Source organism: Apus apus, chromosome 4, assembly GCF_020740795.1.
Source record: "Apus apus isolate bApuApu2 chromosome 4, bApuApu2.pri.cur, whole genome shotgun sequence".
Taxonomy (NCBI): domain Eukaryota; kingdom Metazoa; phylum Chordata; class Aves; order Apodiformes; family Apodidae; genus Apus; species Apus apus.
This window is the reverse complement of record NC_067285.1, coordinates 33,001,838-33,023,533: the sequence shown is the minus strand read 5'-3', so window position 1 is coordinate 33,023,533 and position 21,696 is coordinate 33,001,838. Positions and strand designations below refer to the sequence as shown.

Genomic DNA, 21,696 nt, shown 5'->3' with positions numbered 1-21,696 from the left:
GGACTGCTCCTGATGAGTTACAGGTAGTTTAGAACCCGTCGTTACACAGGCAGGGCCAGCTGTGTCAGCCTGAAATTCTGTGTTTTGACCTACATTTTATTCTCCAGTCACTCTAGACAAGTGTGTTATGCAAGCAATTGTAACTGCCTTTAGATTTGACTGTTCAGGTTTGGTATTTAAGCAGAGGTGCTGGGCTGCAGGGACTTCATGGTGCCATCCTTTTTCTCAAACTTTTTGCAGTTTTTGAGATTGATTCTGAGTGCTGGTTTCATTCATGTTCTTTTCACTGTGAACACTTCCTAATCTGATGGTTTTGGACACTTTGCTGTCCTGCATTTAAAAACAGTATGTATTTTCCATAATCAAAACCACTAAAACTCCACTGGATTTGGGATAGACCCATAGAGAATACATGGTGATTAAGAACTTACTTGGTTTGTTTGAACATGATTTTTGAATGTGGACTTGTTTTACATCAGTTGAAATACTTTTGCAAGGTGATTATAATGCATCAGAACAGGCTGAAAGGGAGCTGGGGAATGGCACCGTCATATTAAACACGTGCTTGTACTTTGCTTTTTCAGTGCATCTATTTAATAGAAACACTGAGATGGTTAAGATGCTTCCATAGGGTAGTAATGCAAATTATGAGAAAAATAAGTAACCTGCCTTTTTGAGATCCTACACATGACAGCTGGAACCAAACATGCTCTTGCAGGCTTCAAAATGTTTTTCATGTAAGATGGTCAATACTCAGGGATAACAAAGAGCTGTGATAGCAAATGTCTCCTCATCCCTGTTGTTTGTCTTGTGATTGCTTTAAACAATATTTAAAGATGACATCTTCATTATGGGGAAAGGGAAGCGTGTGAAATGGAGGAACAGGGCAGCACGTTGTAGTTTAGGGTTCTTCTCTTCAGGTAATATTGGCAAAGATACAGAGAGAACAAAAAGCAGAACTTGCACATCTAGTTGTAGAAAAAGGCACAGCGGTTTCATTCTAGAGGAAAAATGTTTTCAAGTCCTTTCAGAGTAATAAGCAATTGATAGGGAAATACCTGGGTAAAAAATCACAGTATTTTAATACTTTTTTTCCTGTCTCAAGTGTGTGTTTTATAAACAGTTATGGTTTTTTACTAATACAAATATAGTTTATATTTGAGGGGTGGTGGTTCAGTACAGCAGAATAATGAAAATAGTTAGATGTTTCACAGTGGAAAACCATTTAACCTGGCCCTTGAGGACCAACAGGAGTGGATCTTTGCAGTAGGGAAGAGGGGGGTCAGTACAGATGCAGCCCCTGGGAAGCCACAGGACAAACCAAGGACTGACCCAGCCAGGGCTCTATGTAGTTGTGCTTCACCTGCAGCTGTGCTGGGTGGGTGGAACACCACCCAAAGGGAAACACAGGCTTTACTTGTCAGCATTACCTGCACAAAGTCAAAACACTGATGAGATGTTTGTGTATGTGATGCCAGAACATGCCCTGAACTCCTGTGTGCTGCAGGTTCCTTACAGGATGCCTTTCCTGGACGTGGTTGTTTGGGGTGGAAGCAACAAGTGCCAAAAGTCCAAGGAACTTTGGGCTGGATAGAGAAAGCGTGGCAGAGCTGAGAGGTACCGGAATACCAGCAGAAATAAACCCTAGTGTTGAAGCAAATACATCTCAAGTTAACGCAGGGTTTGGAAGGAGAAAAGTAGTTTTCTGAAGGATAATATTGCATCATGGTTTAGGGGGACATTTTGCCAAAGACAGTGCAGAGCAGCTTCTCCCCCAAGCGAGCAGATGGAAAAAAGAAATTTATCATACAGTGCCTTATATTAGCTAGGGTATACCCTGACTTCTTAGGGCATCTTTTTGTTAGGTTTTTAAGATCTAATTAGAAATTAACAGAAACCACAAATCAAATGACAATTTTAATAGACTTTAGAACAGAGTGTACGAGTATAAAACACTGGTTTTGTATTTCAAAAGTTGCAGGAAGATAGCCAGTCATTTTAAACAGTCTTCTACAAAACATATGCCAGTAGATTACATAAAAGACACTATATACAATATAAAAGAGCAGAAAACAATCCTCACTGTAAAAATAATTTAAAACAAAGTATTTCAATTTAAAATATCTCCTATAGCACAAACTAATACATTGTGACATGCAAGTGTAAACTAATATTGCATTCTTTAGTGTAGCCAAATAAAAGCTGCATTAAATTTGGACAATGAGACAACATGCTGACATCTTCTGATGAATACAGGAGGCTGTTCTTAAATATTTATTAACTGATGTATCTTACGTTCAAAGAACAGCTACTATACATCCTCCAAAATGTAATAAATATTAAAGCAACATATATGAATAATCTACATCGTAGAGTTCATTTGGGCCAATGTTGAAAAAGTGGTTTATAGAAAAATGCTGTTTCACTTACTACTGCACTGTGCAATTTTACAAAATGGTTCTAAAGGCGTGGAAACAATCTGCACTTGAAAATTTGCAACATCCAGTTTTAAGGCAGCCTAGCACTTGGATATACAATGTAATAATTTGCGGAGCTGCTTTGCGTGGAAAATGCAGGGTGGAGCTAGCAGGTGGAAAACTTTTCCCAACCTGACCTCAAAGCAGCGTGCTTCCAGGTTGGGTAATCAGTCTCAGTTTTGTCCGCCCAGCAGCGTAGCAGAGGCTTTCCATGTTTGAGTTAGTTTCTCCTGGTTTTGTTGCATCAATAAGAATAAAGGAAGAGCTTATTTCTTTGTGCCTTCTCACGTGCTGGCAGAAACACTGTTCTGAGCTCAGCCCAGCTTCCACATTAGAGCCTTGGCAATCCATCAGATGCTATTCTTAATGCAAGCTGTGCTATATTTGACTTCTGTGTACAGCATGGAAAAGGTCTACCCAGGGGGACCCATTTTGTGTAAAATACCAGTATCATCATCATTGCTAAGCAGCCAATGTCAACAGCGCTTCATGTCCACAGGAAGTATTAAACTCAGTTACTGAAGCATTTTCACAGCACTTCTTGAGCCATCTAAAAACCATAGGATTTCTCAAGTGCTCCTCTCTTGTTTCCATCTCACTACTCACATTTAAGTATGTCTCAAACATACAAAGTAACTGTTAAAGCAAAAAATTAGCTGCCACAGTAGGTCTTAGAAAATGCCAGTGTTTAATGACAGACTAGGCGAGAAATTAAAGGTTTAGCAGAAGCGTAAGAAGGTTTTAAATAAACCAAACTGTTACAAAGCAAGAGGTGTGAAAATACCATTCTTTGGTCTAAATTAGCTGTTCCCTTTATATTAGTTTAACATTCCAATGGCTTTTTCAAAACTGTTTAAAAATAACATAAGCTGAAGTTCATTAAGCAAAAATATGTATTATATACATGGTTGCCTGATCAGACAGATGAACTTAAAAGTGAACATAGTGACAATTGTTTAGATATTCCTAGTACCTTAAAAAAAAAAAAAAAAGAGTTAGTGTTGCGTGCGCAGTAATAGAATTTTATTGAAAAAGGTAAAAAACTAAGCATGAAAATCTGTTTTAGTTGTTTATAAACACTACATCCTTATGGTTTTCTTGCTCTAAACTCAGACGTAAACATTCATTCTGACATGCCAAAGCTCCTAATGCTGGTGGAAAGTTCCTGTATCCAGTCAGTGATCACTTTACAAGTTGTTGCTTGGATGGTCAGTCCCTGCAGCTTCATTTGCATACGCTGATTCATCAGCTGCCGATTCGTCTTGTTCAACTCCATCTTCCCCAAATCCAGGTTCCTCTTCCCTTTCGGGAGCATCCTCTTCCTCTATGCCATTGTAAAACTCCTCGATCTCGCTCTCGTCCTCCACATCTAAGCTCTGACTGCGACATGAACCACTTTCACTACTACTCCCACAAGAGCTAGAAGATATGATATCGTCTTCAGAATCTGAGTACACCTCAGCACCATGGAAAATATAGCGATTTGGCGGTAAAAACAGATACTGAGTACCTGAAACAGAATTTTAAAAGTCAATAAAATGCTAAAACAATTTTTCCATACAAGATCTTGCAGACTTCTGGTTAGGAGGTACCTGCATGTTTGCATTCTCATCAGTGAAACAACTGACAATTCAGATTACAATAGAAACACACAGATTTCAGTGTATCATAAGGAACAGCACAGAACAGATGCTTCACTGGAAAGCTCGGCATTCCTCCCCCCCATTCCTTTGACACAGAACAGCATTTTAACCTTAATGTTTAGCAGCTTTTTCATTGGCGTAGGCATTGGCAGGGAGATGTCCATTACCTGTAACCAAACTGGAACACACTGCACAGAGTATATTATTGGCAAAGTTTAAAAATAGCCGTTGCTTTAGAAAGTTGCCATTTAATACCTGCTTCTCCATCCACACCGATTTTCTAGTGTGACAGTATCAGTGAGGAGCCTGCACACTGGTAGTCTAAAGTTTCTTTGAAATGTGCCCAGCCCCAGCTGTGACATTTGCTTTTCAGCTCCTGTCATGGCCTCATCATTCAGTTCTACAAGATCACTGCCATACCAGATTATGACCTAGTGTGACCTGCTACTTAACACCTGGGGATCAAACTCGTTTTTCTGAAAATGCATTTGAAAGTGTTAGAAACTGATCTCTTTATTTATACTTATCTTCAACCTCCTGAACTTTGTTTTAGGGACTACGTAATCACTAATTATAAAACCTATTAGGAATTACAAGTTTTCATGTCAGCTTCTCCGAAAGAAATAAATGACATGAGTTATGCGAACACTTGTCTGAACAAAAATAAACCACCAAAGCCCACTGACTCCCTCAAGGGTAACTTATTTATTCCTTTAAATTAAGTCTAGAATAAATATCTTGGTGAAAAAATGCACAATACTAAAATGAGTTAACACTTACCATCCAGCCTTTTGCTAATCTGTTCCTTTGCAGATCTATTTACCCAGCACTTCTTCAGTATTTCATTTTTTTCTTTATTTTCTCCACTGTTAGATCCATTTTCCTTCATTGTTTCAGAGTTCATTAATTCACCAGCAGGATTTTCAGGGCTCTCTGAGGATGTCTGTGTGTCCTGAAGCTTTTCCTCTCTGCAGGTCTCTTTAGTTTCTGAGGCAGGATCACAGTTTTCTACCTTACATTCAGCTGGGTGTTCTGAAGACACCACCAAAGTATCTGGTGGTGTCATTCTTTCTGGTGAACTAGAGTCTTCAGAAATGACTAAAGGGGTAGGTGGTAGCTCAGATGAATGCACTTCGAGCTCCCTGTGCGTTCGTGGAGGCTTTTCTGTTATTTCTGAAAGTTTTACTGAGTTGTAGCAAAGTTTTGTATATTCACTGCCTAGCCTTTGACATAATTCATTAATAATAACATCGCAGTCTCCAAGAAGCTCCACGTCAAAGTGTAGATGAGGCAAAGGTTCCCTATTAATTAAGATCTGAGGCACTTCATGGGGGATGGAACCTACATATAGAAAAGAGAACTTAAAGATAGTCACTTCAGTTTCCCTTTTAGCAGAGATCTACTTAGAAAGTTTGATTCCTCAGACTTCTCTTCATATGTTCATTTGCAACAAGACCAAAACAGACCAGGGAGAAGATAAGCTAATCTCACATTTAATAACGGCAGTTTGAGGTGCCTACTGTAGCCTGGCTAGATTTCCCCCCCCCTGTTTTTTACAGTAAAAAGTGTTTCTCCAGTCCATCAGTGAGAAACACCTGCACAGAAATACTGACTGCAAGAACATTCCGTCAAGTGTTAAAAAGGTTATGAAAAATAGTACCAGAATCTCTGAGAAGAATTGTTTTGATTTAGTGCATTCATTTTATATCCCCAAGTGCGAGTGAAGAATATACTGCTGGTAAATGAAATCCCGTTAAGTAGGTCAAAATATTTCCAGGTACACTCTACAACCATGCTTAACCCATTTCTGACACTTAGTCTTCCAAAACCCACTGGTTTGGTAACCGAGCATTGATTCCTCAGATAACCACCTCATGAAATCCAGCTCTAAGACACAGAAAAAGCTACGGTTTGTGTAGCGGATCCCAACTGTCCAGTCCTTGTGCATTTCCCATCAGCCTCATCACCAGGCTCTGCCCCTGGTACAGCAGAGGATGTTATGACAAAGGCCCGGGATGTGATACTGTTCCCAGTTACTGGCAGATGCTAACACGTGTCCTTCTCAGGCTTACCTGTGAAGGGCATTTTGTTAGTACCAGCAACTCTTCCACTCAGTAGGCAAATAAACCACCTGTCATGGTATTATCTCAGCTTACTTGAAGGGCATTTTTCTATAATGTATATTAGAAGGCATGTTTTTTTCTCTCACTTCTAAAAGCCAAGGGTCCAGATGGTCACACACTATATAATGCACACTGTGTATAATTTAGTATTAACTGCTGACTTTAAAATAAGCTACGCTCAGACACCTGATATAACCTGATCTGATTTTTTGATCCTGCATTTATCTTTTTAAGGATTATTCCTTTCTAAATCTTTCAAGTAATCCTAAAAGCATACTGCAAGCAGAGAGAGAAATGATTCTCAGAACAAAGTTGATCAACTTTTAGGAGAGCAGTTTTTCAGTTTATCATTTCGTTACCTTGAGATCTGCCTGGAGTGTAGAAAAAGCCCTTAGAATTTGTTACGTTCTCTGTTTTGCTTTACAGAGGCAATCAGTTTTCATCTTAGAAGGGCTGGACCAGATGATCCAACCTGGCAGTCTATGATTCTATGATTAATCTAGTTTCTTCACTGAATCAAGCCAGAAGTATTTCTTAGAGCTCTTAATGGAGAATTACATTTCTTATTCACATTTTTGGAAGAAAGTATTGCCAGAGACAGTCACTTACTTGGAATCAATGCTACTGGCCTTACTTTCAGTGAAGACCCGATGACAATCAGGAGATCAACTTCATTTTTGTCGTACTTCATGGCGCGGTGGAACTGCTCGGGCAGGTTCTCCCCAAAGAACACTATGTCAGGCTTCATGATAGCGAGCGGTTCGTCAGGTGGACATCTGGGACATCTGGGTACAATCTGCATTACAACACCTTCTGTTACCACAGGTCAGGGCTGTGCCCCTGAAAATCCCAGATTCAGGCAGTTCTCAGTGACTAGTTTTAGCAAAAGACAAGGAACTTTCAGTGGTATTTCCTCATTTCATTTTTCTGTGTATGTACAGACAAGCACATTTCTTTCTCTAGCCTGCAGCAACTGCACACAGAAATAAAACTACAGATAGAAGAAGTCAAAAGGGAGAAACAACACAGACCCACACCACAGTTCTTATCTGACAACTAAGACCAAGTCCAAAAGTCATATCAGCACCAATTACCTGCTATGTAATAGGAATATATATTTTTTTCAGTTTAATCAGAGCAAAAAACTTAAGATTTCACCCTAAAGTTTCCTTTATAGGATCTGATACAATTCCCTTTCTGATTAGAGAATACACTGTACAGCTTTACCTCTCTCCTTTCTCCTGCAAAGGGTATGTGTGTTATGCACACAAAGCAACATGGCACTGTAGCAAGTGACTAGCAAAAGGCATACAGGACAAGGACATAGGAAAGAACTTTTGTTTGGTCTCCATTTTAAACTTTTCCAATTCCTCCAAAAACAGAGCAGAATCCTTGTTCACTAAAAAAAATGGACATAAGTGACATTTGTGGAGAAGTAGGCTCCCTTTCTTCCTGAAACCAGAGGATTTTCTGGTCTTTGTGACCTCTTAGCCCTTTCTTAAGACTTTTTCTGAGAAGAAAACCAAGAAGATGAGTAAGGTGAGCGTGCACGGACAAGACTTCAATTACTACTCAGCAATTTTCCTTTCAAATAGTTCAAGTTTTCTGAGCTGTAGTGTCACAGTATGATGCCCCAGAATAAATCTAAGGAGCCAAGTGGAGCTGCAGTCCTATAGTAGTCATCACAAGCAAGTGCTATGTAAAGGTGTCAAGAGATGTATATTACCTATTGTAATAGGAAAATATATGAAAACTGACATTTAAATGTGTGAAAATTCCCTCTTGTACACAGAATATATGCAGAAAAAGTAACACAACTTAGAAAATTGAAATCAAAGAACTACTTTATGGAAGCCTGCAGTAGGACAAAAGAAAATGCCTTCCATGTAAGAAATCATCACAGGTAAAAGGCCTTCCTCTAGTGTCAAAAGATCTTTCCCAAAACCAAAACTTAAAGTCTTTGAGGAAAACCTTGTGGGAGGGATGTGTAAGAAGTAATATGGCACAAGAACTAGGAACTAGTATGGAGAAAACCTTCACCATGTACCCAAGCTAACGAGAGTCTAGTAACCCCCACACTGAAGGGAAACCAACTACACTCCCGAGAAAGGAGCAGATGGGTAGAATGAATCTTCAGCTTTTCCTCAGTCCTTTACATATTAGAAAGAGAGCTCACAACACACAAACAGCTTAAACTTCTCTGAAGTTTTTTAACCTGCTGTCTCTTCTGTAGATGTTGGTGATGCCTTTGCATTTTCAGCTGGAAGCTTAAGGAGGGAAAATAATTTGCTCTGTATTAGGAGGAGGATGAAATGAAGACATCTCATTTTTTATTTTAATAGACCAAGAAATATTAACCATTTCCATTGTTTCTCACAGAAGTCCAATGACTTGTGACTTAACGGGTCTCAGTAGATTAACAGATGTCCCTATCCAAACCATCTGAGTCACTGTTAATGGGCCTACAAATGCGTTTCAACACTACACTACTCACCAGCTTCTCTGCTAATCCTCAGAAAGGTCGTCAGTAAGGGGGAAGATCTATTCCAAGAGCTGAAATTGATACCAAGAAGTTAAAGCTAGATAACTGGCTACTTGGTTGCCTAGGGTCTTCTTTCCCTCCAGAAGTAGCTCTCCCCCCACACCCACCATTCTGCTGATGTATTTGTCTAATGGAAAGAGAAGTGGAGTTTCTAACTGACTCATGATGTTACCTGTATCTCAAAAGCAAGATCAGTAAAGATTATGTTGGTTTAAGAATATCCAACTGGTGCATGTTTTCCACTTCTTGGACTTTTCTAACTCTGAGACCCCTTCAGTATTTGTTGAAGCTGCCTGAAAGAGTCAAAAGCAAAGTAAAAGTGCTGGTTTTGGAAATGACTGACAATTGTTTTACTCAGAAGTTCTGTCTGTGTGATTTATAACTGCTGCTGCTTCACAACCAGAAGGATGGTTGTGTAGAGCAACCAAGAGAATGAAGTGGCAAAAGAATGAAGAGCAGCAACAAGAAATTGGAAGTTTCCTAAACAGATTGTCACAAACAATGCTCAGAAATCCTGGCAGAAAGATGCTGTCACTTAAAACCATCAGGGGATGGACCAGAGCAAAGGAAAGGGAGCATTTTTAGGGGAAACTAAGGACTTGGGGCCATGTATAACTGAACTTTCAAATAGTGGAGGACAGCAGAGACTAGAAACTGGACTGTCTATTAGCACCCAGGTGCCAAAACCATTTCTGTGACAGGGGACTTGGTTAGAGAACAAAACTGTTGAAATGGACAATGCTTTGTTTTGTAAATACAGAAAAGGTTTATTTTGATACCTAAAGAAAAAAATTCTATATTCTAGAGAGGCAACAGAAAAAGAAACTGTGTAGAATTGGTTTGGGAATTGCAGACTGCAGTGGAGCAATTTTTTTTGAGGCATAAAGGAGGAAGGATACATTTTCTTTCAATAGTGCTAATTCTTGTTGTGTGAAATTGTATTTGGCGATAACTGGATTTATTTGGCAGTGTAAAAAAATAGTTCAGTATTGCAGCTAGGGCCTGCCCTGCAGAGATACACCTGGCAACAGTACTGTAAGATTAGGGCTGCGAGACTGAGTGCAAAAAGCTCCTTCAGTCTCATCTCAGGAGTAAGAAACCCTCTTTGTTCTCGTCATTCAGCACTGCTGCTGCTTCTCTCCACTTCTCCAGGCTGCCATCAGTGACCCCAAGCAGGGATGGGCCACAGGGGCATACAGGCATACAACGACTAAACTGTCACTAGGAAAAGGAGTCCTGACCACTAACAATCAAACCAGAAAATGACAGAATGCTTAGGAAAGGTTGTTTAGAAGGAAAAAAAACTAAATTCCAACCGTCTGGCTCTGAAGGTAAAGGAGCAGCAAAAATCTGTAAGATAAAAAGTTCTCAAAAATAACAGTAGCAAAGTAAATCAGATTTCACAATCAGTATCTCTGTGCTACAAAGCTTCAGGCTTATGAGGCTCACCTTAAAGCTTTTAAGTCAAACATCTCTCCTGAAAGGCTTCCATCGAGTTTTATTTCAAATGTAATACTTAAAAGATTTACATGTTTCTCATCTAAAATTGCAACTGTGGACTCTAAATGTTTATCAAAACCACATGAACCTGCAGGAAAAGAGTCCTCTTCCATGTGTATAATCAAGATCCTTTTGATCAGAGACTCATCACTGTTCATTCAAAAGAAGGGGAAGAAGAGCAAAGAGGATCCTGCCAAGCCAAGGGTTCATCTGTCTGACAGCTCAGAACTAACTCCTGCCTTGGACCTGGGGCACTTCACACCCAGACGAGGGGAGTTTGGAATATGAAATAGTTCAGAAGTCCTAGAAAGCCCACGTCAGACATCTCCTTTGATCCTCTTGCTTGCTCAGAGGCTGCTCTGCAGTTCAGTTTCTCCGTGCATGAGCTACTGTTTAAACATGTTTTTAACATAGGTAAATCCTCCAAGAGCAACCAATGCTGTAAATACCTAAGGTGCTTTCTCAGTGTGACTGTGACTTCAGATTAACTTAAACCACGTATAAAGCCAACTTTCTACTTACCATTTTAACATCTACCTTTTTTTGAGGTGCCATCACAAATGGACTCTTATGGTTCTGTTCTGCTTTTTCCCCATTATCTAACTTTTCTAGTACAGTATTTGAGTATACTTTTAAATATTACAGGAAAAGCTAAAATACAGATAGGCAATTTTAGGAAATACATGCAAAGATAGGTAGCCTTTTAAAAGCAGATCTTTTAAGCAATTCAAGGGTGGTGTTTTGTTCTGTTCTGGTTTGTTTGGGGTTTTTTTGAGAGTTATTAGAAAACTGTACTGAATTAAAATTAAATTTTTACCTGATTGAAAATATCTCCTCTAACAACTTCACAATCAACTTTGTATTTACAGATCAGGCAGGAAGCTGTTGCAAAGGAACCTGAGGGGAGAAACCCATATAGTAGAAATAAGGATTGAGAGTAATTCAGATTTGGTCTTTTTGCCCAAGCTGCTTTGCCACAGAGGCTGTTACGTTGCAGTACTGTAAAAACCAGTCATTTAAAAGCAATGTAAAGTTAAGATACTTGTAGTACTCAAGGTAGTTCTTCTAAATGTTAGTCAGCAGAAATCTTGTTTTAGGAGTAGGATATACCACATGCATGTCAACACAAATTACACTCTGTCCTTTCAATTCCCCAACCTGTGCAAGCATATCCAAGGAGAGGAGAGCAGAACCTTCCCTTTCCCTCTTTACACAACCAACAGCAGTGCTGGCAGCTCTGCAAGCAGCAGCCTCAGGACCTCAAGAAACTGTAGTTATCAAAGGGCAAAATGCTTGGCACACCAGGTGCACATGGAAATCAGCACGGGATTTGGGGACAGGCAGGACTGGACTGCCTGCTGCTTCACCACCACAACAGAACGCCATGCTTGCTCTGTTGAAGAAAATTGCCATATCTGGCACTGAGCTAAGCTTTGTAGATAACAATGCCAAGTGAGCCTGGTCCCTGGAACAGGTGGAATTAGGCCTTACAAACATGCCAGCACTGACTTTTCAGCAATTTATTTGCCAGAAGTCTACTAAATGATCCAAATGTGCCCTTTAAGAACTCATTTTCTGGATCCTTTCCTTAAAAATGGATCCTTGGCCTTTTAGCTTGACATTTCCAAGTCCTTGGAAATGGAAGGCATATGAAGCAACTAGTCAAGAGATCCACTTCATTTGATATCATCATTACAGAATGTGTGTGACACTGAAGGTGTAACAAGGTGATCTTCAGTTGAACTGAACTGGTGATTAATCCACAACATCTTACACATCAGGTAAAGTCTCTCCAGTGTCAAGATATTTTAAGATTTCAATGGAAAACATTATAAATAAAGAATCAGGTAACAGCCAAACTTCACTTCACTGACAGTGAGAGGGACCTGTGGAAAGACTGATTTCCACACTATGTTCTCATCCATGAATATAAAGAAGCACCAAATACACTTTAAAAGTTAAGTTCTAAGCTTGTGTGAATGGGGTATGGATCTTCACTGATACACAAACCCCACCATTTATCAAGCATAATTTCTGAAAAAAGTATTTCTGCTTGAAACACTTCTGATTTAAATACTTAAGCCTCCTAAAAAAAAATTCAACATTTTAAAAGCAGAGTATTTGTTGCCAAGAGATGCCAATTAAAGAAAAAGAGTGATTTCAATGGTGATTACCTTGTCACATACATCAGTAAAAATCATTCCTACCCAACAAATAAGTGTAAATAAAACCACTAACCATGACACTGTATTATCCTTTGGATTCCTGCAACCTGTTCCAATGTGTCTATGTTCTGAGTATAGTTGCGAAGTAGCTTTCCTTCTTTATCCATCAGAGCTATGAACTTGTGACACAGAGATGGCTGGAATTGTCCTGGGTAGATTTCCTGTGGAATTTAGAAGCACATTAGATAGTGTAAATGGTTACATGATGTCTTCATTCCAACTGCAGCAACTCACACAGAGGTAAATATTATCAATGATTACATCAGCAGTGAATGCTGTCACTCCCTTTGCATTTTGCCATTTCTCTCAGATCCAACTCTTCTTTCCACAGCTGAGCTTCTGATCACATCAGGGTGACTTCTTCCATGTGAAGTTGGTATTTTGTTCTTCACACAGCATAAATGCAAAGTTTAGGTCTCTTGGTTTTGGCAATTATTAAATAGGAAAGCTTTTTCCTTGTATGTCAAGTAACCTTACTGTTACTAGAGGCATACATGGTTAACTGCAGTCAGACAAAAATTTCATGAGGATTTGGGATTCTGGTCTTTTGGTTGGTGACAAGCAGGTTTTACTCCTCAGCATTATCAGCAGCCAATCCTAGAAGTAGGAAGCCCAAAAGGCAGAATGGCACTGGATGTAAGGGGGAAAGACAGGTGATACTCAGGGCAGCTCTGCCAATTTAGCTGGTTGCAACAGTCACCAAATTAAACCTGTGTGGTTTAGCAGAGCAATTCCACTGTGCCTGATAAATGCTTAGCCCTTCCGTTAGATCAAGGGAGAGGAGAGGTAGGTATGTCTGAAGACCACATGGAAAGAAAGGTAGGCACTGGTGTTTGATGTTTGCTCACAGTGAACAAGGAGCCTGCCAAAAGGATAAATTAAATGTGGGCACCCAGGTGAAAGCTTCACATGAGGAAGCTCTCCTGAGAGCTGACCACCCTGGTGGTACCTTTGGTTGCTGTGTGACACACAGGACACCAGCAGCAGCACCACTCTGCTGCTCAGGAGAGTTATTTAGGGGATGAACTTGAATTCCAGACCCTCTGCTCTCCAGTCACTCTCACCACTGACCAGCAAATGGGCTGGAGTCTCACCTGGGCAAGTGAGGCTTTTTTACAGAAAAAGCACCAGAGCCACTGGCCAAAAGTAAGTCAGTCAGGAGGAGGCTGCTGCCTGCCTTTACCAGTAGATACTTAGAGCTGAACCAAAACTCCTACCACAACAGTGGACTGCTAAATTAATCCTTGTGACAGCTCTGCCTTCAGCTGCCATATAGCCTAACTATTAGCAAACAAAAAAGACTTCCTGAAAACATTTGGGTTTCCCCAAAGTATTTCAAGTTACTCATAATTCTGAAGCTCCACAGGCCTCTACACTGCAGTAATGACCAGAGTCTGCTCACAGTGCTGCTGCCTAGATCATGACATGGTCATCATCAGATATTCACATGGTCCAAACAGCTTCCACATCTTAGTCTGAAGAAGCAAAACGTGTTCTGCCACTGAGCTCTACAGATTTATTTGGCCAGCCTGTGCTCCTAGAATTAAAGGAACTTAAGATTTAATGGAATAAGAAATCAATATTCTAGCTAAGCCAAGGGACAGGAAAGGAGGAGGCAAAATTATTTTAGTAAAAAAGTATCTGTCAGTTTGGATTTGGACTATTTTGGTAAAGCCTGCATATAGACAGGTTTCAAGCAAGTTGGGGGTTTGTTTGTTTGCTGTGCAGGTTTTATTTTTGTCTTATTTTAATATTAAAAACCCAAGGAACTGAGTATACTGAAGAGCATCAAACTGTTTGTATCTGGATAGGAGGCTTTTAGAGAAAGCCAAGCAGCTGAAGAATGCATTGGTATTTCTTTGCCACTCTTTATAACATAACAGAGCAATAGTATCAATTGTGAGAAAAGAGGAGTGAACACAATTAATAGCGAGTGATTTTCACAACTCCTTACTAGTCCTGTAGTAATTCTTGTAGTATTTTGCTTTTTTTTTTTTTTGTCTTGTCCCAAGGAAATTCCACGCTAAATGCAATTTTTAGTTTCTTCATGTCTACAGCTTCTACAATTTATTCCTGTCTGTTAGGTGAGCTCTCTGCCTTTTAGACTGTTAAATATCACTAACACCTTTCCAAAAATTGCTGCATTCTCCCTTGTAAGTTAACACAGTCCCTGCAAAAGCCTTTAATTCTCTTAAGATGTACAGATCCTGGTGGCAGCTCTATCAAAACCTGAAACAAGAGCAAACTTATTAGTGCATGAAACTGCTTCAGTCCTCTTTACTATGAACAGAGTGGTAAAATGCGAATGTACTGTATGACACTGAAGAGCGTGCCACAGCCTATCAAATTCAAATGTAGCTTTTCCACATTACTCATGTGCTGGCCAGAAGTTTCTCATAATCTTTCATTTTTCAGACAAAGTGGCAGCAGCTAAGATTATTGGGGTTTGATCAAATAACTACATGTTTCTATTTTTCTCCCTGGTTGTGCGTAATGAAATTCTGACAGGAACAGTAAAAATATGCTTAAAAGAAAAGTGAGAATGTTGCTGAATCTTTCTAAGAAGGTTCGTATGTGGTTGCATACAATGCCTGAAGGAACACAGGATATAAAATGGATACATTGCAAAGACCTGCCAAGGAGAGAGTTGTTATGCCACTGAATGAGATCTCCCATGAAAGCAAATTCAATATATTAACATACTTTTCTATCTTGTTTATGAAACAAAAAAAAGACAAATATACCATTTTGTTAACAGAGTAGTTTTATATCTGATTTATGCATTTTAATATTGTCTCTCTTTACTGACCAAGATAAGAACTGTTGGAAAACCATACCTTTGCAAACTTAAAAAATGGCCTGGGATCCTTTCTGAAGTATTCTATATCAAACATTGCTTGAGGGTCGGGAAGGTCTGGGAAGTCTACAGCAAGGCGTGCATAGATGCCATCTCTTGATCTAAAGTCAGGTATTCCACAAGACACAGACACCTGAAATATATGTTTGCAATCTGAAATAAGCAAAACTACAGATTTGGCTATAAAGAGTTGTTATGATACAGACTTTTCAGGAAACCACATTTCTGTATGCTCACAGTGCTCAGAGACATTAAAAACAACCAGTCTGGGTTCTCCGTATTTATTTTTCTTTTTTTTCCCCTTTCTTGCTTTTTTCTTTTTTTTTTTTCTTTTTTTTTTTTTTTTGGGCCAACAACAATTCCCAAATCACAAACAGAAGAAACAGCACAGAAACAGTTTGACAACGGGACAAAAAAATCCCTTCAGTACAATCTGTACAGGCAGTAACAAGACACCAAAACTTTACTTTTACTACTGGAAGTTTTGTACAAAGTGAACAAAAATTTAAAATAACGCTGCATTAAATTTGGTCAGTAAGTGTTCATTGACCTGCCAATTTAGGCTTGGACAAGATGGGGTTTTTTTGTTTTTTTTTACATGCTAATACAGTAACAGAATAGATTATTTTGATTAATAAACCCGTTTTGATAAACAAACATTGTTTATCAAAGCATTGTAGCCGTCAGTAAAGGCTAAAATGTATTGTCTCAGGCTACCCCAAAATACAACGGGAAGAGGAGGAGGAACAGGGTAGGATAACAGAGAGTACGACTGGGTGACACAAGTAGCAGTGCCTTTCTGACAAGCTGATCTGAATGACTCCTCTTTTCTGAATGGTGTCACACCGCCCGAGCATGAACGGAAGCAAAAAATTATTGGCTTTGGTGTCATGATCTGGTACATGGGTACAAAGCTGCAAACCTGCAAGAGTTTAAAAATGTTCTTCAGTAAAATAGCGAGTAACCTTATTGCCTTCACAGAGCAGCATGTGTTAAAAATAGGATTCTGCCTACTGAAATTTAATCAAACTCTCCTTATAATCCTCCCTCCTGGCCCTTTTTTATCTTTTCAAGTCTTGATTCTTCTAGTCCCTCTAGCTCCGTCAGGTATTTTAAGAGAGCCACTGACATTTTGTTTAAAAATCATTACCTTGGTTTCAAATGACAAAAATGACTAGGATAGAAAACGTTCTGGAACAGGCAGATGTGATCTTATTCCGTAACTATTTAGCATGGAAGAAACAGTTTAAATGTTTACGAATATTTTCTTATAAGAGGCGAGATCTTGCAATTTCCAACTTAAGCTGCAGTTTTGCAGTGTGCATGGTTCTAGTGGACAGCTGTGCCTCCTCTTCCCATCTAGCACCATTAATTCATGACAAACGTTGCCAGGGTCTCATCACCCGCACGCTGTTAAGCACTGGGCAAGTATTTAACCAACTCTCTTTACATTCTCACACTGTCATTGCAGCAATACGTACCCCAGCTCCAGTCAAGACCATTATTTTTTTGCATTCTTGTAAAAGTCTCACAGCATCATCAATAGTATTAATATCTTTTCGTTTTTTTCTTTTTGGTGGTTCCGAAAGAATGTTTATCACAATCTGCCAGAGTGTCATATCATCCAGTTCAGGTGGAGGGATTGTTTCTGGTAGCAGGTCTTTCAGAATCGTCCGTGGGTCTGTACCTAACATGAGATGCTGCTGAACAAAAGTGTAGGGACCTAAGACAATAAAAGAAAAAAAATTAAAATTGAGTAAAGTATTTCAGATTATGATGATTGTCATCCCATTTATTAATGCTTGCTGCTACAGTTTTAATAACCTAATTTAATGCTTTGCTCATCAAAACCCCTGTATGTTATGGTCTAAATTCTGAAGCTCTAGGGTTTTGATTATTTTATGTTAACCCATGAAGGATTTCATAGAAAGTTAATCAAGGTAGAAATCCCAGTTCATAACAGACTTGATGGCTCTCAGATTTTCACAAAGTTATCTCCATTGTACGGCTTCATTTGTATTTTTGCAGCATTCTGTAAAGTATACTGTAGTGAGTTGAAGAGACAACAAACACGTGTAGTTTCCAGTCATGTTATAAAAGATCACTCTAAAGAGACAAAGAGAGCCCGCCGAGCCATGGATTTTTGTTGTTCTTTTAGTCCTCTAATGATTTCAGACATGACCTCTTAAAGCCATCAAATCAGTCTTGCTAGAAAAATTGGAGAATGGAGCAGGAGAAGAAAAACAGGTAAAATCTAGGAAGCTGAAGTGACTAAGAGGACCCTAATACTTAGCACTAAGGCTAGGTAAAATACATACAAAGAAAGCAATTAGTTGTTACACATATTTACCCAAAAGGTAAAGTGATCACCCAAGAGTGATCCTGTCATGAAGGATAAGCAAAGACAACGTATGGGCAGATTTTAAGTGGAATATTCTGTTGACATAATGCATTTTCTTCCTGCTATTCTTATCAATAGTGGCAAAATGAATTCTGTGGCATTATCATGCCTGTGTAAGTAAGACAAAAGGCCTCAAGTCCTAACCCCTGTGCCCTGGAGGCCCCTGTGCCACACAAACCACCAGTGACCTTAGCAGTGACCTTGCCTGTGTGCAAGGCCAGTAACTGCTGTGCTTGCCATACCTGCTGCTAACATGCAATAATCATGCAGACTAGCAGTTCCCAAACTGATTCAACACTTAGGAGAGTGAGCCCTACAGACGGCCAAAAACCATACAAGAACCATCTTCTTCTTCCTTAAATAATACATACTGGGTAAAAAGGCCAGAAATATGCCATAAATCTGTTCAATTTAGTGAGCCTGAGTGTATGTTTTAATATGGATCACAGCAGGATTTCTACACAAAAAAGACATTGACAATCTTAACCAAAATACAGTAAGTCTGAGGTTCATTTTTAAACTCCTTAAATACCATACAGAGTACAGCCAATGACTTCAAGCTACTCAAAAGCAGTAACTGCCATTTATTTTTTTTTTTGCAACAGAACATTTGAAGAGTGTAGAGAATTAGGTAACTGTTCAGAGGCAATCAGCATCTAAGAATATTACACAGGCTTCTACCTATACGTGGTCTTGGGGTCCAGTCACTAGAACTGGCGTGTGAGGCTCTGTCATCTTCATCACTGTCACAGGAGTGAAAACCATTGGCTATGATTTCATCACTGAGAAGGAAGTTATCTGTAAGACAGGACAACGACAGGTTACAAGTGGCACAGACAGGTGCTTAAATATACCACAAAACCTGAAATGGTGGGCTTTTAAAGTGGATGGCAAATGAATTGCAACTAGGCAGTTTCAGCACTTGGACACAGAAAATTCCTACCTTTGAGTCAGAGATAGGCGTTCAAGCCTTCAGTAGATAAGACTGCAGGATTTGCTATTTTAATACTGGGTTTCAGTGGGCTGGGTGGTGACTGTAGTAAAGTTTTCATTCTATCAAGTGTCAGACACGAAGGATTTTGTATTTTAAAAACCCCAAAATCCCAGTGTTGTAAAGTACAATTAAAAATTCCTTTATCTTACAATTCTCATCCTGTTCAGCTTACTGAGAAAGTGGATAAAATGAAAATGTGTCACCAGTCTTTGACAAGAGCACAGTATTTTAAAAAGAAACCCACAAATCCCCATTTGGCTACCACCGAGTTACAGAATGCTGCTGGGCTGCCACCAGGCAGTAGGTGACCACATGGACACTTGATTGGTATTTCAGTTCTGCCAGACAAGGTGCTGCCCTGAACCACCTTCACTAAGGCTGCCTCCTCCATTTTCCCCTGCAGGGGGTTTGGCTTCGAGTACCAGTCACTTCAGCCCAGCTCATGGCCTTAAGCCAGAGTAACTCAATCTAACTCATCATGTATCTAGAGAGGAGCGACTCCAAAGCATGAGATGCTTGTCTTGCAGCAAGCGTTACCATCCTAGCATTGAAGGACAAATCTAAATTTTATCCTGAGTGGCTTATTAGAATATAGACTACTACATTTTTTTTCTTGGCTTTTTAATTAGACACAGCAACTGCAGCTTAATTTGTTGAAAATTCAAGACTATGAGTGAAGGAGGGCAAGTTTCAATCATGCCCTCTGAAGCAGAGAATCACTATAATAGTTTTCACTCTCTGAATGAACCCCTGCACTGTTTCAGGTAGGTTACTTCCCTTTACTCTTAAATAATGAACACCACAAAACACCATTATGTTTTATTCAGAGATTGCGTCGTCCTGTTCTTTCCCTTGTTGGCATAAATACTTTATTCTGATTAGAGTGGAAAGATGCAGAAGACAGAAGTTTGCTTTTTTGTACTTGGTGTCTTGTTCTTCTGAGACCGCAGGTGCTCTTTCGACATATGTATTTCTTATTATTAATCTAAGTATTTACAGCATTTCTCTTTCATCTCCTTATGCATGAATTCAGGGAACATATTATAAAAAGAAAACATTACGAAGAAGAAAAAAAGTTAATTAGTACACATCAGTAAGTGCCAAGCTCAAGTTTTATGAACACGACCTTTTTATCTGCTGTATAAAGATGCTGTTAATGCTGTTAACACCTACAGGTCACACGGTCTTGTCTTGAAGAAAGGCTGGGGCAGATGCAAGCAGGCTGAAGCAACAGGTTAAATGTGACACTGCCCTTGGATTCCCCAGAGCAACTGAAGGGAACGCCTGCCAGAACTTAAGCAGCCCATAGTAAAACATGCCTGTGGATCAGAGTAACGTGAGCAAAAAGGCTTCACAGAAGGCACTGACAAGAGATCGTTAGTTTTACTCTTGTGCTGTTCCAGTCAGGTTTTTACCTACCAAGGCTGCTCCAATCACATCCTACAGCTGTTCCCTTATGGATAGCTTCAGCACAGGCAGGAATCTTCTCCAGTTCTACTATGGAGTTGGAAGTAAAAGATCTTACAACTGCATTCCAGGATAAAACATGAAGATGTTACCGGCAGAATGCAGTGTCAGATAAGCCTTTCCAAAGCACTGCCTTAAAGCCCAAGGTTAACAGTAAGACCCACCTCCAAGCCTATTGCTTCAAGCATGCAATGCACAGTACTTTGATACTGCCCAAGCAGCATCCTTCCAACATGGTCTGCAAAGAAACTTTTTAGATCATAGTTGAGTTTTTGCTGCAGTCACTGAAATCTTAGCCGAGGCTGTAACTTGAAGTTATTTAAAGAATGGGTGAAGGCTGCTGCTCCTGTGCTTTCTGTGCGAGCTTCCAAGAAGCTGAAAGGAAATCATGATCACGGCAGAAACTGTGAAAACGGGGCTTATGATTTTTTTCGTTTTTAATAACTCGACAGCAACACAGCAAGAGAGGTGCTTTCAGAAATGACAGCTGAGCCGACCTCCTTCTAGGAAGCCCAGCACCAGAAACAACAGGCTTTGACAGGGGCTGATTAGCACGGAGGAGGTTTGGAGAGATGGCTGAAGCAGCTGCCTGGCGTTGGGGGGACGCGGGAGCGCGGCGGGGCCGGTCCCGCCCGCACGGAGCGCTCTCCCCGCAGCGCCGGGAGCGGCAGCCGCGGAGGAACCGGCCCCGAGCGCCCGCGCAGGGAGAGCCCGCGGTGGCAGCCGAGCGGGGAGGGGAGGGAGCGGGGAGGGGAAGGAGAGAAGGAGGGAGGGGAGAGTCCTCACCGGGATGCGGGGCCGGCGCCCCGGCCGCCCCGTTCGCCCGCCCGCCGCCCAGGGCCGCCTCCGCCGCGTCTCCGCCGGGCGCCGCCTCCGCCCCCTCCCCCCGGTCCCGCGGCCGCGGCTCCGCCCGGGGCAGGCCCCGCAGCCCGGCCCTATTGTCCGCGCCGCTCCAGACCGGCGCCGCGCCGCCGTCCTCCTCCTCCTCCTCCGTCCGGCCGCCGGCTCTCGCGGCCTCCACCTCGCCGGGCGGCTCGGCTGCCCCAGCGCCGGCGGGCGATGGCCCCGCGCCCCGCTCCGGCCGCTGGGCGAGCGCCGCGCCCCGCCCGCAGCCCCCGTCCTCCCAGCCCAGGCGCGGGCGCTTGGCGGCGGGCAGGGCGGGCAGGGCCGCGGCGGCGGGGCCGGGCTGGCGCGGGCGGCGGAGCGGGGCCTGCTCGTCCGCCATCTTGGAGCAGCAACCGCCGCCCCTCCCTCCCTCCCGCCCGCCCCGCTCGCGCGCAGCAGCAGCGCCCCCCCCCCCGGGCAGCGACACGTGACCGCCCCGCCCGCCCCGCGCGGCAGCGGCGACAACAAACCGGGTCACGTGAGGGGGGAGAGGCCCTCGGGGGGGGAGGGGGTGTCACGTGACGCGGGTGCCGGCTCGAAGATGCTCGCGCCATGGCGGCCGCTGGTCACGTGGGCCGCCCC

The 21,696-nt window shown here is 41.4% G+C and overlaps 1 protein-coding gene across 6 annotated transcripts; it reads right to left on the bottom strand.

Annotated features, from left to right (window-relative positions):
• Positions 1-1,904: 1,904 nt before the first annotated feature.
• Positions 1,905-21,469, bottom strand: SIRT1 (sirtuin 1). Of its 6 annotated transcripts, none has more exons than XM_051618552.1 (10): positions 21,016-21,469; positions 20,182-20,289; positions 18,450-18,566; positions 16,849-17,090; positions 15,348-15,500; positions 12,524-12,671; positions 11,103-11,182; positions 6,853-7,039; positions 4,901-5,461; positions 1,905-3,987 (listed from the first exon to the last, which is right to left on the bottom strand). In XM_051618552.1, the coding sequence occupies exons 1-10, from the start codon at positions 21,452-21,454 to the stop codon at positions 3,665-3,667; spliced, it is 2,358 nt and encodes a 785-aa protein (XP_051474512.1). In that variant the 5' UTR covers positions 21,455-21,469; the 3' UTR covers positions 1,905-3,664. The 6 variants fall into 6 exon arrangements, with proteins under 6 accessions (XP_051474512.1, XP_051474513.1, XP_051474514.1 ...); XM_051618553.1 differs by having other exon boundaries at positions 20,182-20,259; XM_051618554.1 differs by having other exon boundaries at positions 20,182-20,256.
• Positions 21,470-21,696: the final 227 nt, after the last annotated feature.